The 13,524-nt window shown below is 44.3% G+C and overlaps 1 protein-coding gene across 2 annotated transcripts in view; it reads right to left on the reverse strand.

Annotated features, from left to right (window-relative positions):
- LOC145360102 (cadherin-12-like) overlaps window positions 1-13,524 on the reverse strand; it is a 547,570-nt gene that overhangs the window by 71,861 nt on the left and 462,185 nt on the right. For both annotated transcript variants that reach the window (XM_080215073.1, XM_080215065.1), the window contains one exon: window positions 3,358-3,494. In XM_080215073.1, the coding sequence (XP_080071199.1) occupies window positions 3,358-3,494 (137 nt within the window). The remainder of the gene's footprint in view (window positions 1-3,357; window positions 3,495-13,524) is intronic.

Genomic DNA, 13,524 nt, shown 5'->3' on the forward strand with positions numbered 1-13,524 from the left:
AATCTTAAAGGGGCTATTGGAGGCTGTTAACACAACAGAGAGAGGGATAAATGTGATTCAACCCATTACAGGGTGATGCACAATTGTCCCAGCCCCAGTCCAACTGGGACAGGCAACATCAAAGCACCATCTCATCAATGTGATCTCACTGTACAACTTGACATACATGAGGCAGACCGGTCCTACACACAGCAGGAGACCCTGGTGCCTGTGTGTCTATCACGAGTTGCAACTCACCTGTACCTCTTAAAGGCAACCTGTCACTCTTAATGTAGCTCACACCAGCTGCTGTGAAATTCTCAGTAAGGCTGTTGATGGAAAGAGAAGCAATTGAAATGTAGCAGCAAGCCAGGAAGAGAGTTCCCAGCTTCAGGGAAACAGAGATAGAAGCCTGGAAATTGGAAGGAGAGATGCTGTGTTTTTGCTGGTGCCTTTACAATCAGGATGGGTGTTGCGAGCCACACTGGAAGTAGTCCAATCAACGTTTATGAAGCTGTAAACCTCCTGAGAGACTCCCAGAACCAGTGACACCAAGAGCAAAATGTTCGGGTCCAAATTTGGCCAGCTCTCCAACTGGTGACAAAGAGCACCATCACCCCCACATGTTTCTGTCCTGTGTACCATCCAAACATATTTCAATCACTGTGATCTAAGGGAATAGCTCGTCTTTCTCATTCTTCCATTTTGTTTCACTATTCCAGCACAGTGTTAATGATTTATAAATGTGGGTTATGTACTTATCCACGGAAACACATCAACTATTCATCATGGTGAATCTTTTTGGAGCATCCTGAGATATTTGGGAAGGGATTATTTCAATGTGAGTACTTCCTTCTTTCAGATTATTTGGTGAAATGCGCAATAGAAACATAGAAATATAGAAAAAAGGAGCAGGAGGAGGCCATTTGGCCCTTCTAGCCTGCTCCATCATTCATTATGATCATGGCTGATCATCCAACTCAATAGCCTAATCCCAACTTTCCCCATATCCTTTGATCCCCTTCACCCCAAGTGCTTTATCTAACTGCTTCTTGAAAACATTCAATGTTTTAGCCTCAACTACTTTCTACGGTAGTGAATTCCACAGGTTAATCACTCTCTGGGTGAAGAAATTTCTGCTCATCTCTGTCCTAAACAGTTTTCCCTGTATCCTGAGACTGTGATCCTTGATTCTGACATCTCCCTTCATAGGATCATAAAATCCCCGCAGTGCAGAAGGAGGCCATTCAGCCCATCGAGTCTGCACCAAGGCTGGTACCATCTTTCCTGCAAGTATCTTGTCTAGCCCTGTTAGAATTTTATCGGTTTCTGTAAGACTCCCCCCTCATTCTTCTGAATTCCAACGAATACAAACACAATCCTAGCCAACTCAATCTCTCCTCATACATCAGTCCTGCCAGCTCAGGAATCAATCTGGTAAATTTTCTCTCTTTAGCAAGAACATCCTTCCTTTGATAAGAAGACCCAAAGTGCACACAATATTCAGGTATGCCCTCACCAAGACCCTGCATAATTATATTAAGACATCCTTGCCCCTGTACTCAAATTCTTTCGCTATGAAAGCCAACATTCCATTTGCCTTTTTTATTGCTTGCCGCACCTGCATGACTGGTGTACAAGGACATGCAGGTCTCCTTGCACACTCCCCTCTGCTAATTTATGGTCATTCAATAGTAATCTGCCTTCCCGTTTTTGCTATTGAGAGGTAGAGATGCCAATACTTCTCCTGATTCAGTGCTTCCTCATGGATTCACTCTACCCAGTTTGTGGGACGTTCTCCAGTTTTGTATCCTGGTCTGCATCATCGATTTCCCCACTGTAGGTTCAGACTTGTTTCTCAGTCCATTCCCATTTACCAAGTGTCCATAAATTATTTCCCTCTACCTGAAATTCTTTTTTAAAAGTACAGGCAGCAGGACCAATTCCATGAATGGAACACAGAAATCAAAGCAGACGTTGCAATAGAGTACTGAGGGGTGGTGCAGGGTGCTGCATTGTTGGATGTATTAGCTTTTAGGTAAGGCCCCATTTGACCTCTCAAGCCAACATCAAAGATCCAATAAATCTCATTTGTAAAATTTGAAAAAGAGCAGGGAAGTTATCTCTGGTACCCTGGCCAATACTTATCTCTCAATCAACATCACAAAAACTGATTGTCTGGTTGACATCACGTCACTGTGTGTGGGATCTTGCTGTGCATAATTTGGCCATCGTGTTTCCTACATTACAACAGTGACTATGCTTCAAAAGTAATTCATTAACTGTATTGCATTTTCAGGCATATATGGGCTCTGAATGTCAGAAGGGTGTTAGTTGTAGAATGGTGTTCCTTAAAGATGTCTTTGTAGAGCTCAGGAGGTTAATTTAATGTCTTTCTTACGTACTAAAACTGTTCACACATGTACAATAATGGTTACAGAATGGAGCTATCCCTATGTTTAGATCTCTACACATCCCTGCTTAACACACACTGACCCCTGGGTCTGGACCATGTGCTGCCTTACATCATTGTGTATGTGGGTGGTTCTGTACTGAGTCCCCCATTAACCCTATATGTGTCAGAGCCTCATACCACAGTGAAAACATATAAATAGAAGACTTTCTTATTGTGCTTCCTGCTTTCAAAAGTCACCAAAAAAATCTTTCTTCAAATACACCTTCAGAATGAATTGCTTCCCCACTCCTTCACATTATTTTGTAGAATATTCTTCAATGCTCTTTTATTGCAAGCAATCCAAACAGACAAGACTTTGCTGACTGGTCATGTTAAAGCTTGTCTACATGAGATCCAAATGATGGCAATGTGATCCAACCACGTGTTAATTTAATTTAAAAATTACTTCACAAGAAAAAATCTGCCCAAATCACTTATTCCAACAAAGGCACAATGGGCATTTATTGACACTCTCATTTCAATCAGTGCCTGTAATTATAAACCTTTGTTGTTGTCACAGGGTACCATGCTGATCACAGACTAATACTCTGCACTCAATATTTCATCGCATCCAATAAAAATTGAAAAATGTTTTAAGTTATTTTCTAAATTGCTGTCCGCCTGCATTGGTTCAAGTCGAATTTTTAGCGTGCCAACATGCAAATCAATTATAGGGTAACTTAAATAAGAAATTCAATTCTGAAATAATAATGCAACTTTGAGTGCAATTTCTTCTCAATAGCCCAACTCAGACCATGATTAAATATCCAAATGTAATTCACTGGTTCTAGTAATCTTAAGAAATGTTGTTTTATGCTGAAACTGGATGTTGAGTGGGTGATATACATCATTTCTATAGGGTCCTCATTCCCCATGAAACTTGTTGGGAGTTTGCTTACCCACGTGTCATGCACGGTACTTACTGATTTTCCTTGCTAGGACAGAGATGTTATATTGGGAAACATCCTCCCTGTCCAGAACATCATTGGTAGCAATGGTTCCATCAACCTCATTGATGGTGAAGTATTTCTCCTCATTAGTGTTCTCATCAATGGAGTACCTGTGTTGTCAAAAGGAGAAAGAGGTTTTGTATAAATGATTTTGTGTACACCATGATATTAATTATAATTTAGACAAACTAATTTAGGATAATCTTTTCCCAGATGGATCCAATGATTTTATTCAAACGAATAGACAGGGGAAAATAGTTCTATCACTGTATATAGTCAGTCGTTGAGTATATTCAGACTTGGGTCTGAGATTGATAGATCAAACACAATCTTACTCAATGGTAAAATACATTAGAGGAGCTGAGTGCCCTAGTCTGGCTGTTATTTCTTATGTTAAGGCAACACAGTGGTCAGTGGTTAGCACTGCTGCCTCACAGCACAAGGGACTTAGGTTCAATTCCCATCTTGGGTCACTGCCTGTGTGGAGTTTGCATGTTCTCCCCATGTCTGCATGGGTTTCCTCCGAAAGCTCTGGTTTCCTTCCAAAATCTGAAAATCTGGTTAGGTGCATTTACCCGGACAGGCGCCAGAGTGTGGTGACTAGGAGAATTTCACAGTAACTTCATCGCAGTGTTAATATAAACTTTACTTCTGACTAATAAATAAACTTAAAACTTTATATCGTTCGTTTTTCTTGAAGAATCGCAGAATGCTTGGCATTATTTTTAGCTCTGTGCATAAATACTAATGTAAATCAGCCATCTGAGTTAAAGATGTGAAAAAATAGACTCCTGAGTATCCATCAAGCTAACAGCTTCAACACTTGTCAGGAAATGATCATTGAAAAATGAACAGTCATTAATTTGATGCACTGACTGACAGCAGCAGAAATGATTGCTGTACTAATTTACAAAGTGCAAATATATCATCAGTAACTAAAAACCCCAAACCACAAAAACAGCAAAGTCTTGAGTAACCACTTAAAAAAAGAGCATTGACGGCATAAAAATGACTCTCATTCTCACCTCATGACATGTGAAAATCATAAAAAAAAAAGTACTGCTGCTTAAAAACTGAAGGAAGAAAATCAAATCTGGAAAAGGGGAAGCGAGGTGGTTCAAATCTCAGGCAACGAGGCCATGTTTCCTGAACAATTAAATATTCTAACATTAAAAATGATTCACTGTGATTATTTTTAAGAACTTGCATACTTTACAACTGAGTGAATTCTAAAAAGAAAGGTGATATTGAGACGCTAGCTGTTACTGACGCACTATTGACAGAGCGTGGGACTTGATCGCTATTGCGCTGTGTGGCAGCAGGCATGAAAAATGGTGTTTTGCACCATCTCATCGTATTAATTATGCACGCTTGCGGAACATGCTGGATCACTTGTGGGAGGCATCCAATTCGGCCGTCCCGCCATCAGCTCACTACTTCCTCCCTAGGCACCATTTTTAAAGTGTAGCCACGCACGGCAGCCCAGAACTGCTCCTAAGACATGGCTCCAAACCACAAGAAGATGGCAGCCCCCAGGCTCAGTCACACCTCACTGGAGCGCCTGCTGGATGTACAGTCGAGGTCTGTCGCCGTATCCTCCAGCCTTGCTGGGATGCAAGAGGTCCGCCAACCTCACCACTCCTGCCTGCCAGGCGGTGACAGTGTGGATCATAGCGTCATAGAGGTTTACAGCATGGAAACAGGCCCTTCGGCCCAGCTTGTCCATGCTGCCTCTTTTTTTAAATCCCTAAGCTAGACCAATTGCCCGTGTTTGGCCCATATCCCTCTATACCTATCTTACCCATGTAACTATCTGAATGTTTTTTAAAAGACAAAATTGCACTCGCCTCTACTACTACCTCCGGCAGCTTGTTCCAGACACTCACTACCCTCTGTGTGGAAAAATTGCCCCTTTGGACAGTTTTGTATCTCTCCCCTCTCACCTTAAACCTATGCCCTCCAGTTTTAGACTCCCCTACCTTTGGGAAAAGATATTGACTATCTAGCTGATCTGTGGCCCTCATTATCTTATAGACCTCTATAAGATCACCCCTCAGCTTTCTGTGCTCCAGGAAAAGAAGTCCCAGTCTATCCAGCCTCTCCTTATAACTTAAACCAAGTCCTGGTCGCATCTGAGTAAACCTTCTAAGTCAGTGCTAATGCTGCGTAGAGAAGGTCAGCAGCCAGTCCAGGAAGAAGGTGAATGACCTCATTGCTGCCACCAAGGGTAAGTCAACCATCTCATCGCTCTCAACTCATTACTCGCCCATTGCTGTATACTGGAGAATGATGCGAGGGAACATGGAGGTTTTAGAGCAACGGAATTTTATTTACAGGTGTGTATTCTCTGCCATGACCACTTCTTTTCTCGTTTCCCCACACTAGGGACTTTTGATGTCACTTACAGTGAATGCATTAATACAACAGAGCTTCAGTAAGCTAATATTAACACACAACACCCAGCACACGCTCTCATTGATCTCACACACTACCCGCTCACAGGACATCACCACTCACTCTCTCTCACACACCCTCACATCTCCATCTGGCCTCATCTCCTCGGCAGTTTGCATCTCCATCCCATCCATGGCTGCAGTCACCATCCACACACGGCAGGCGTCCTGATCACACTGTCCGTATGTCTTTATACAGGAGACACACACACACAATCGAAGGGAGAGGTCCCAGAGCAGAGTGGAGCGGCCGATATCAAGATTGTCACAAAGTACAAGAGTAAAACCATCGAGTTCACCAAAGAGTCGTGTCGACATCAGCAGTGAGGTTCATCCTCCCTCAGACAGTCACACTGCCAGCACTTTGTCCAAGTTTCGAGTCAATGGCTGTGCATTAATTATCTCTCCTTTCTTTTAGAGGCTGCTGTGGAAATCTCCTGAGGGCGTCCTTGATCCAGAACATCATCTCCAGACCCGGCAACACCTCAGCGAGGAACCAGAGAGGAGCACCATTGATGACCCATCCCAGCGCTCAGCCACACCCTCCACCAGCACTGAGACACACACCTCACGGGCACTGAGTTCTCAAACAGACTCAAGATCACCAACAATGCACATCCTGGGCCTCAACGCACAGTCTGGGCCTCAACGCACACAGTCTGAGGATTACAGCTCACATCCCTCACATCACATTCCAATGATTGTCGTTGCAGCTCCAGCAATGGATTTAGGATGGAGCCCGGAATCTCCTCACCTGACCATAACTCAGCAGAATTGTCATCACCGACATCCCTTTGAGTGCTGGCGACCTTCGCTGTCCCTGCCTCTGCCTGCTGTGTCCCAGACCACGCGCTGTCTCCCAGACTGTGCGCTGAGGCCCAGACTGTGGCCTGAGTCTGCTCGAGAACTTTGTGCCCGTGAGGTATGTGTGTCAGAGCTGGTGGAGGGTGTGGCTGAGCGCTGGGATGGGTCATCAATGGTGCTCTTCTCTGGTTCCTCATCGAGGAGTCTGTCTGCTTTCACTCTGAGGCGATAACGCTGGAATTCCAACACACCGAGGACAACATTGGCAGGACGGAGGCTGCCAGGGAGACCTTGGCCCAGGACATTGGTCCTGCACTGCTGCAGAAGCTGCACTGCATTGTTGTAGCCCTCGGTGACATCCATCAGTGTGAACACGAGAGGGGCAGGGGGTCTCTCCAGCTGACCCTTCTCCTCATGGAGTCAGCAGGTGCCCTTCTCTGGGGGACCAGCAGCTCAATCAATTGGGCCAGTGGGCTGACAAATGGCAGATGGGGTTTAATTTAGACAAATGCGAGGTGATGCATTTTGGTAGATTGAACAAAGGCAGGACTTACTCAGTTAATGGTAGGGCATTGGGGAGAGTTACAGAACAAAGGGGTCTAGGGGTCCAGGTTCATAGCTCCTTGAAAGTGGAGTCACAGGTGGACAGAGTGGTGAAGGCGGCATTTAGCATGCTTGGTTTCATTGGTCAGAACATTGAATACAGGAGTTCAACATCTTGTTGAAGTTGTACAAGACATTGGTAAGGCTTCACTTGGAATACTATGTACAATTCTGGTCACCCCATTATAGAAAGGATATTATTAAACTAGAAAGAGTGCAGAAAAGATTTACAAGGATACTATTGGGACTTGATGGATTGAGTTAGGGGGAGGGGCTGGATAGACTGGGACTTTGTTCTCTGGAGTGTAGGAGGCTGAGGGGTGACCTATAGAGGTCTATAAAATGGTGAGGGACATAGACAAGGCAGATAATCAATATCTTTTCCCAAAGATAGGGGAGTCTAAAACTAGAATACGTAGGTTTAAAGTGAGAGGAAAGAGGTTCAAAAGTGTCCACTGGGAAAATTTTTTCACACAGAGGATGGTGAGTGTCTGGAACAAGCTGCCAGGGGTAGTAGTAGAGACGGGTACAATTTTATCTTTTAAGAAGCATTCAGACAGTTACATGTGTACAATGGGTAGAGAGGGATATGGACCAAATACGTGCAATTGGGACTAGCTTAGGGGGTTAAAAAAAAGGCGGCATGGACAAGTTGGGCTGAAGGGCCTGTTTCCATGCTGTAAACCTCTATGACTCACTGAGGCCATCTGCCCAGGTGACTCCAGGAGTATCCGGCTGATCCAAATCCCCTCTCCCTGTGACCCCATCACCTCCAGCTCCACAGACTGAGGAGGGAGCACCTGCCCCACTGCAGGACATCCAAAGCAGACCGGGGCCTCCAGGTCTCGGTCCCCCAGAGGACGCCCACCCAGGTCATCACAGACAAGAGGGTGTAGCAATCAGCAGGCTGCTCCACCTCCGCTGTGGATGTTGGGGAGGCACCAAGACAGAGAAGAGGTTAGGAAAGTTTGACAGATTTAGCAGCACAACGGAGGCACGGGTGTTGACAACATGTACATAATGTTCACAAATATAAATAGAATTAACCCCATTCCATATCTCCTCTGATCTATGCCTCCTTTTTATGATGAGCTGTGTTACTGTCAATCCCATGAGACACCATGGCCCCAATCCCACTCATCACAGATGTCATTATCATGGGCCTCTTGTCTATATGGTCTGCTTCTTTTTACTGTAGTGTGTGGTCCTTTTTCAGAACATTCTCAATATCAGTGATGTCTGAACCTTAATGTTAAGTGTGTCTGTGGAATGAATCTCGTTCACAGGCTGTGTAAGGTTGAGGTAGAGATTCTCTCCAATCTCCCATTGTGTCATGAACATTGGTTTAAAATTTGACTGAGTGAGGGGATGTATGAGTCAAGAAACATTTCTCAGATGGTTAAAGTGGGTGGCTCTATCGGAGATTGCAACCATCAACTATTTGGCTATCGGGCTAAAGAAAATGGTGTTGGAATTTACAAATATCCCTCAATAAGAGACACAGTAAGTAACTGTGAGGACCAAAGGATAGAGTGAAGAGTATTGATGAGATGGTGGAAGAGTCTGTAATGGGGAAGAAGGAACTTAATATCAGTCAGGTGAGTACATTTTGTTCTTTTTAAGTGACACAGTTTATTATTTTTAGAATAGAGAAAGCCCGAGTGTTGGTGAAAAAGCAAAGGGTTCAGTTTCATAAGACACTTAAATAGCACCCAAACTGAATCAGACCAGAAACAAAATGAACTTAATACTGGCTTTTATTGCAGGAATCGGTGAATGGAAGACAATGATACAACGGCAAATCAATATAGAACCTTAGACTGCTGCTCTACTGTGTGCAATATTCTGGCAACAGAAAGTGTGCAATTTTGAATCAGTAAGTTGTTGCTTTCTATGTTAAAAATAAGTATTAAAAAAGATCTGGACAAACCGGGAGAGCTTTTTGTTGGAAAAATGAATGGTTTGATGGACGTGTTTAAAATAATGAACTGATTGATAAGGTGAGATGGGAAGCAAGCATTTCCAGTGATTAAGGAACAAGGAATAAGGGATCATTCATGGGTGAATTACCCCTTAGTATCCCAAGATGTGCAGTTTAAGGTGATTAGTGGAGTAAATACATATGGTTACAGGGATAGGGCAGGATATAAGCTGGGTAAAAACTCTGTTGGAGAGTCGGTTTGGACTCCTTCTGCACTGTACTGATTCTACGAGATACAACGAAGTGCCAGAGATTTAGGACAGACAGCTGATTTTTTTCTTACAGATTTTAGAATGTATTACAGGAATTAATGGCTGAAGCACAGGCAATGACACATCGTGATTTAAAGTAGGAGATTGAAGAGTTATGAGAATGGACTGTACATCTGGGAATAGGTTACTCCTGAGGTGAAGGACAATCTCCACCTTGAACTGGTTCAGCTGAAGAACCTATTTTTGTAACTCTTGATAATGCTACCAAGTGTGATCTGCACACATAAAAATTTGGTGTATACACAAAACAATCACCATCAAAAATCACACCACCATTCTTCCGTTGCTATATTCATTCCGCCCACACGTGCAATGATGTCAGCATGCCCACAACATAATTCACCTTCGACCTTCAGAACCAGAGTAAAGGTAAAGTTGCCATAGTCCCAGACAACCATAGGCTGGCCTCTCCTATGGGGGAGAGAGCTGACTGGTGCTGATTGAACCTGAGGACCAGCACACCTCAGGCGAGCGGCAAGGTTGTGATGGCCCGTCCTGATTAACCTCAGCCGGCACCAGAACTGATGTCTGCATCACTAACCATCCAGCCAACTGAGCTAACCAACTCTCCGGAGCCAGAGTAGGAATAGGGAGACTCCAGGATGAGATACAAATAATTACAGTCTGAAACAAAGATAGACAGGAGCCAATTAGCTTGAGGCAGCCAGATTATTAGCGCATTTTGCTGCCAATATTGACAACATCCAGAATTTTTTAGAATCATAAAGACATTCAGTGCACTGACCCATCAAGTCTGCACTAACAATATCTGTCACTCAAGACGCGCTAATCCCAATTTCCTGCACTTGTCCCATATCTTTGAATATTATGATATTTCAAGTGCTCATTCAATTATGTTTTAAAGGCTGTGAGGTTTCTGATCTCACTACCTTCCCAGGCAGCACATTCCAGATTCCCACCATCTCTACGAGAAATTATTTTTTCTCAAATCCCCTCTGAATCTACTGACCTTCATCCTAAAACTCTGCCCCCTCCTGATTGACCCCCTCAACCAAGAGGCACAGCTGCTTCCTATTCGCCCTGTTCATACCCCTCATAATCTTGTACCCCCCAATCCTGTACCCCTCATAATCTTGTACCCCACAATCCTGTACCCCTCATAATCTTGTACCCCCCAATCCTGTACCCCTCAAGCTTGTCTCCTCCTTGGCCTTTTCTGCTTGAAACAACACAATCCAAGCCTTATATATTGAAATTAATGATAAGAGACAGATGTAGCTCACATATCACAAAAAGAATATACTGAATAGTATTCTATATTCAAACCTATCTTGTGATCATGCTGAATCCTTACTGAGCTGGCACATAGAATCAAAATGGTGAAATAGGGCCCTAAGTGCTGGGCAGACTTGAAACTGGGAGTGTTTCAGGTTTGGCTTTTAGACCCATTCTCAGGCACCCCCATACACACTCTGCCTGAGAAAATATCGGCGCTACAGAAGCCTCTGGGTGGAGCTTAATGATCCTGAAATCCTGCAGCTCCAATCGGTACCTCCGATAGAATGTGGTTCCCCTGCCACACTGCTCCCGGGCCGGATAATGCCTCCCCCTGACCCTCACAGGCATTGCCCCACCCCCACAACATGACTGACCCCCTTAGCACCCCCCCCCGCACCCCCTCTGCCACCCAGACCGATTGCGTGCCCCTCCCTCCTTACTGATCTCAGGCAAGGAGGCAGCGCACCCACTCTCCTCCCTCCCCACACACCATTCTCAAGCAGAAAGCTGTTGGATCTCCTCATTCACTCTCACTGACGGAGTGCCTGAATCGGATTTACGTGGAGCGTGTCTGTTTTGTGCTGATGGGTGAACGCAGTGGTAAAGGGGGGGGGAAGTGCCGGTAAGGTTAGGCGTGCAGCCCATTGAGTCAATTTAAACGCATGCAAATACATTTCAATGGCTGTCGCGCTCGTTTTGAACACAGTCCCGACTGCAGCCATTTTCAGGCCTTGGTAAAGTGGGAACCGTCGTGGAGGCAGGCACGGATCACACTACTTTCCTCGTGCCCAATTTTACCAAGTTTTTGCGCCTGAAAACAAACACAACACGATGGCAATATCAGACCCATTGCCTCTCAAATGGAACACAATCCAATTGGAATGTCACTGAACAATATCCTCATCTCATCCTAAAAGTAGCTTTATAAACATGTTAAGGTGAAGAGGTGATTTGAGGAATGCTGCACCCGTGACAACAACATTTATATAGCACCTTTATCACAGATAAACCTCACAGAATGTTTCTCAGGGGTATTCTACAACAACATTTGACGTTCCACCATTGTAATAAGCCCTGAGGGAAGATGGCCAAAATCTTGGTCCAAATGATAGGTTTTCAGAACAGAATCATAGAACGTTTACAACACACAAAGAGGCCCTTTGGCCCATTGTGTTCAAACCAGCTGAAAAACTCCCAGGAGATTACAGCGTTTGAGATTTATACCCAGACACCTGTTCAATGAGTTGAGGGTTCCTGCCTCTATCACCCTTTCAGGCAGCGAGTCCCAGATCCCCCACAACCCCCTGGGTGGACACGTATTTTCTCATCTCCCCTCTAATCTTTCCATCAATCACTTTAAATCAGTGGCCCCTTGTCACTGAGTTTTCTGCCTAAGATAGTAGGTCACTCTCATCCACTCTACCCAGGGCCACATCACAATCAAACCTTCTCTCAGTCTCCTCTGTTCCCAGGATGACGACCCCACCTTATCCAATCTTTCCTATTAGCTGTAATTTTCCATTCCTGGTAACTTTCTCGTACATCTCCTCTATAACCCTCTCTAATGCAATTATCTCCTTCCTGTAATGAGGTGATCAGAACTGCACACAGTGCCCAAGCTGTGGTCTAACGTGCCCAAAAGAAGAAAAATGAGACTGAAACATAGGGAGGAAATTTCAGGGTTTTAGGCTTTTGCAGCTGAAGGCACGTCAGCTAGTGGCAGAACATTGAAAGTTGATGATGCTCAGTTTGAAGACCATGGAGATTTCAGAGGATTGTGGAGCTGAGGAAGATTTCAGAGATATGGAGGGGCCAGGCTGTGGATAAATCTGAAAGCAAGAACATGTGGTTTAAAGTTGAGGCATTGCTTATCTGTGAGATAATGCAGGTCAATAAGCACAGGGGTGGTGATCTCAGGTTTACTGAGTGTAGGATTTGGGAAGTCAGACAGGAGTGTGCTGGGTTATTCAAGACCAGAGTTACGATATGTGAAAACAGTTGAGTTTTCAGACGGTACCATCAAGGGGTAGTCAGTAAATGTCAACTAGTAGGGGTTGGGGATGGATCCTGGGAGGACACTGGAAGTAATGGTATGGGAAGAGAAACCATTGCAGATGATTCACTGATGAGAATTATGATATTCTACTCTGACAGAGCCCTGTGACATTGTAGGATAAATGTGCTCAAGTCTCTCCATGTATAATGGACCCCATATTGTTCAATGTTCACAAGTGCCGATAACCTCTGCCTGACTGGGCTAACTTCTCCCTTCTGCAGATCCTATTAAAAAGTGTTACAAAAACTGAAAGGATAAGCTCCGCACACTTTCCCTGATCCATCTTCATCTGAGTTGTCCCTGAGAGGATTCCTCCTCATAAAAGATTATGATCCCCTTGTCTGGCACTGATCCTGACTTTTGATGTGTTGTCAACACTTAGATTATTCCTTCTGAAATGTAGACCTGCAGAAATGATTCGCTGATGTCCAAACGACATTTTTTGATTCCTGTGCTTAAGCCTTGTGTCAAACTCAAAATTGCTGAAGTTTTAATTGGTGGATTGAACTAACATAACTCCAAGTCACCAGCAAACATCTGGTTTAAAGAACAAGGGCTTCTAAAAATGCAATGCAGAGGGAATGAGGATAATTCAGAAGCACGCAGCAATGGTACAGTAGCACAGTGGTTAGAACTATTGCCTCACAATGCCAGGATCCTGGGCTCGATTCCCGGCTTGGGTCACTGTCTGCGTGGAGTTTGCACGTTCTCCCCATGTCTGCGTGGGTTTCC

This window comes from Carcharhinus amblyrhynchos, chromosome 2, assembly GCF_965287045.1.
Source record: "Carcharhinus amblyrhynchos chromosome 2, sCarAmb.v2.hapA, whole genome shotgun sequence".
Lineage (NCBI taxonomy): Eukaryota > Metazoa > Chordata > Chondrichthyes > Carcharhiniformes > Carcharhinidae > Carcharhinus > Carcharhinus amblyrhynchos.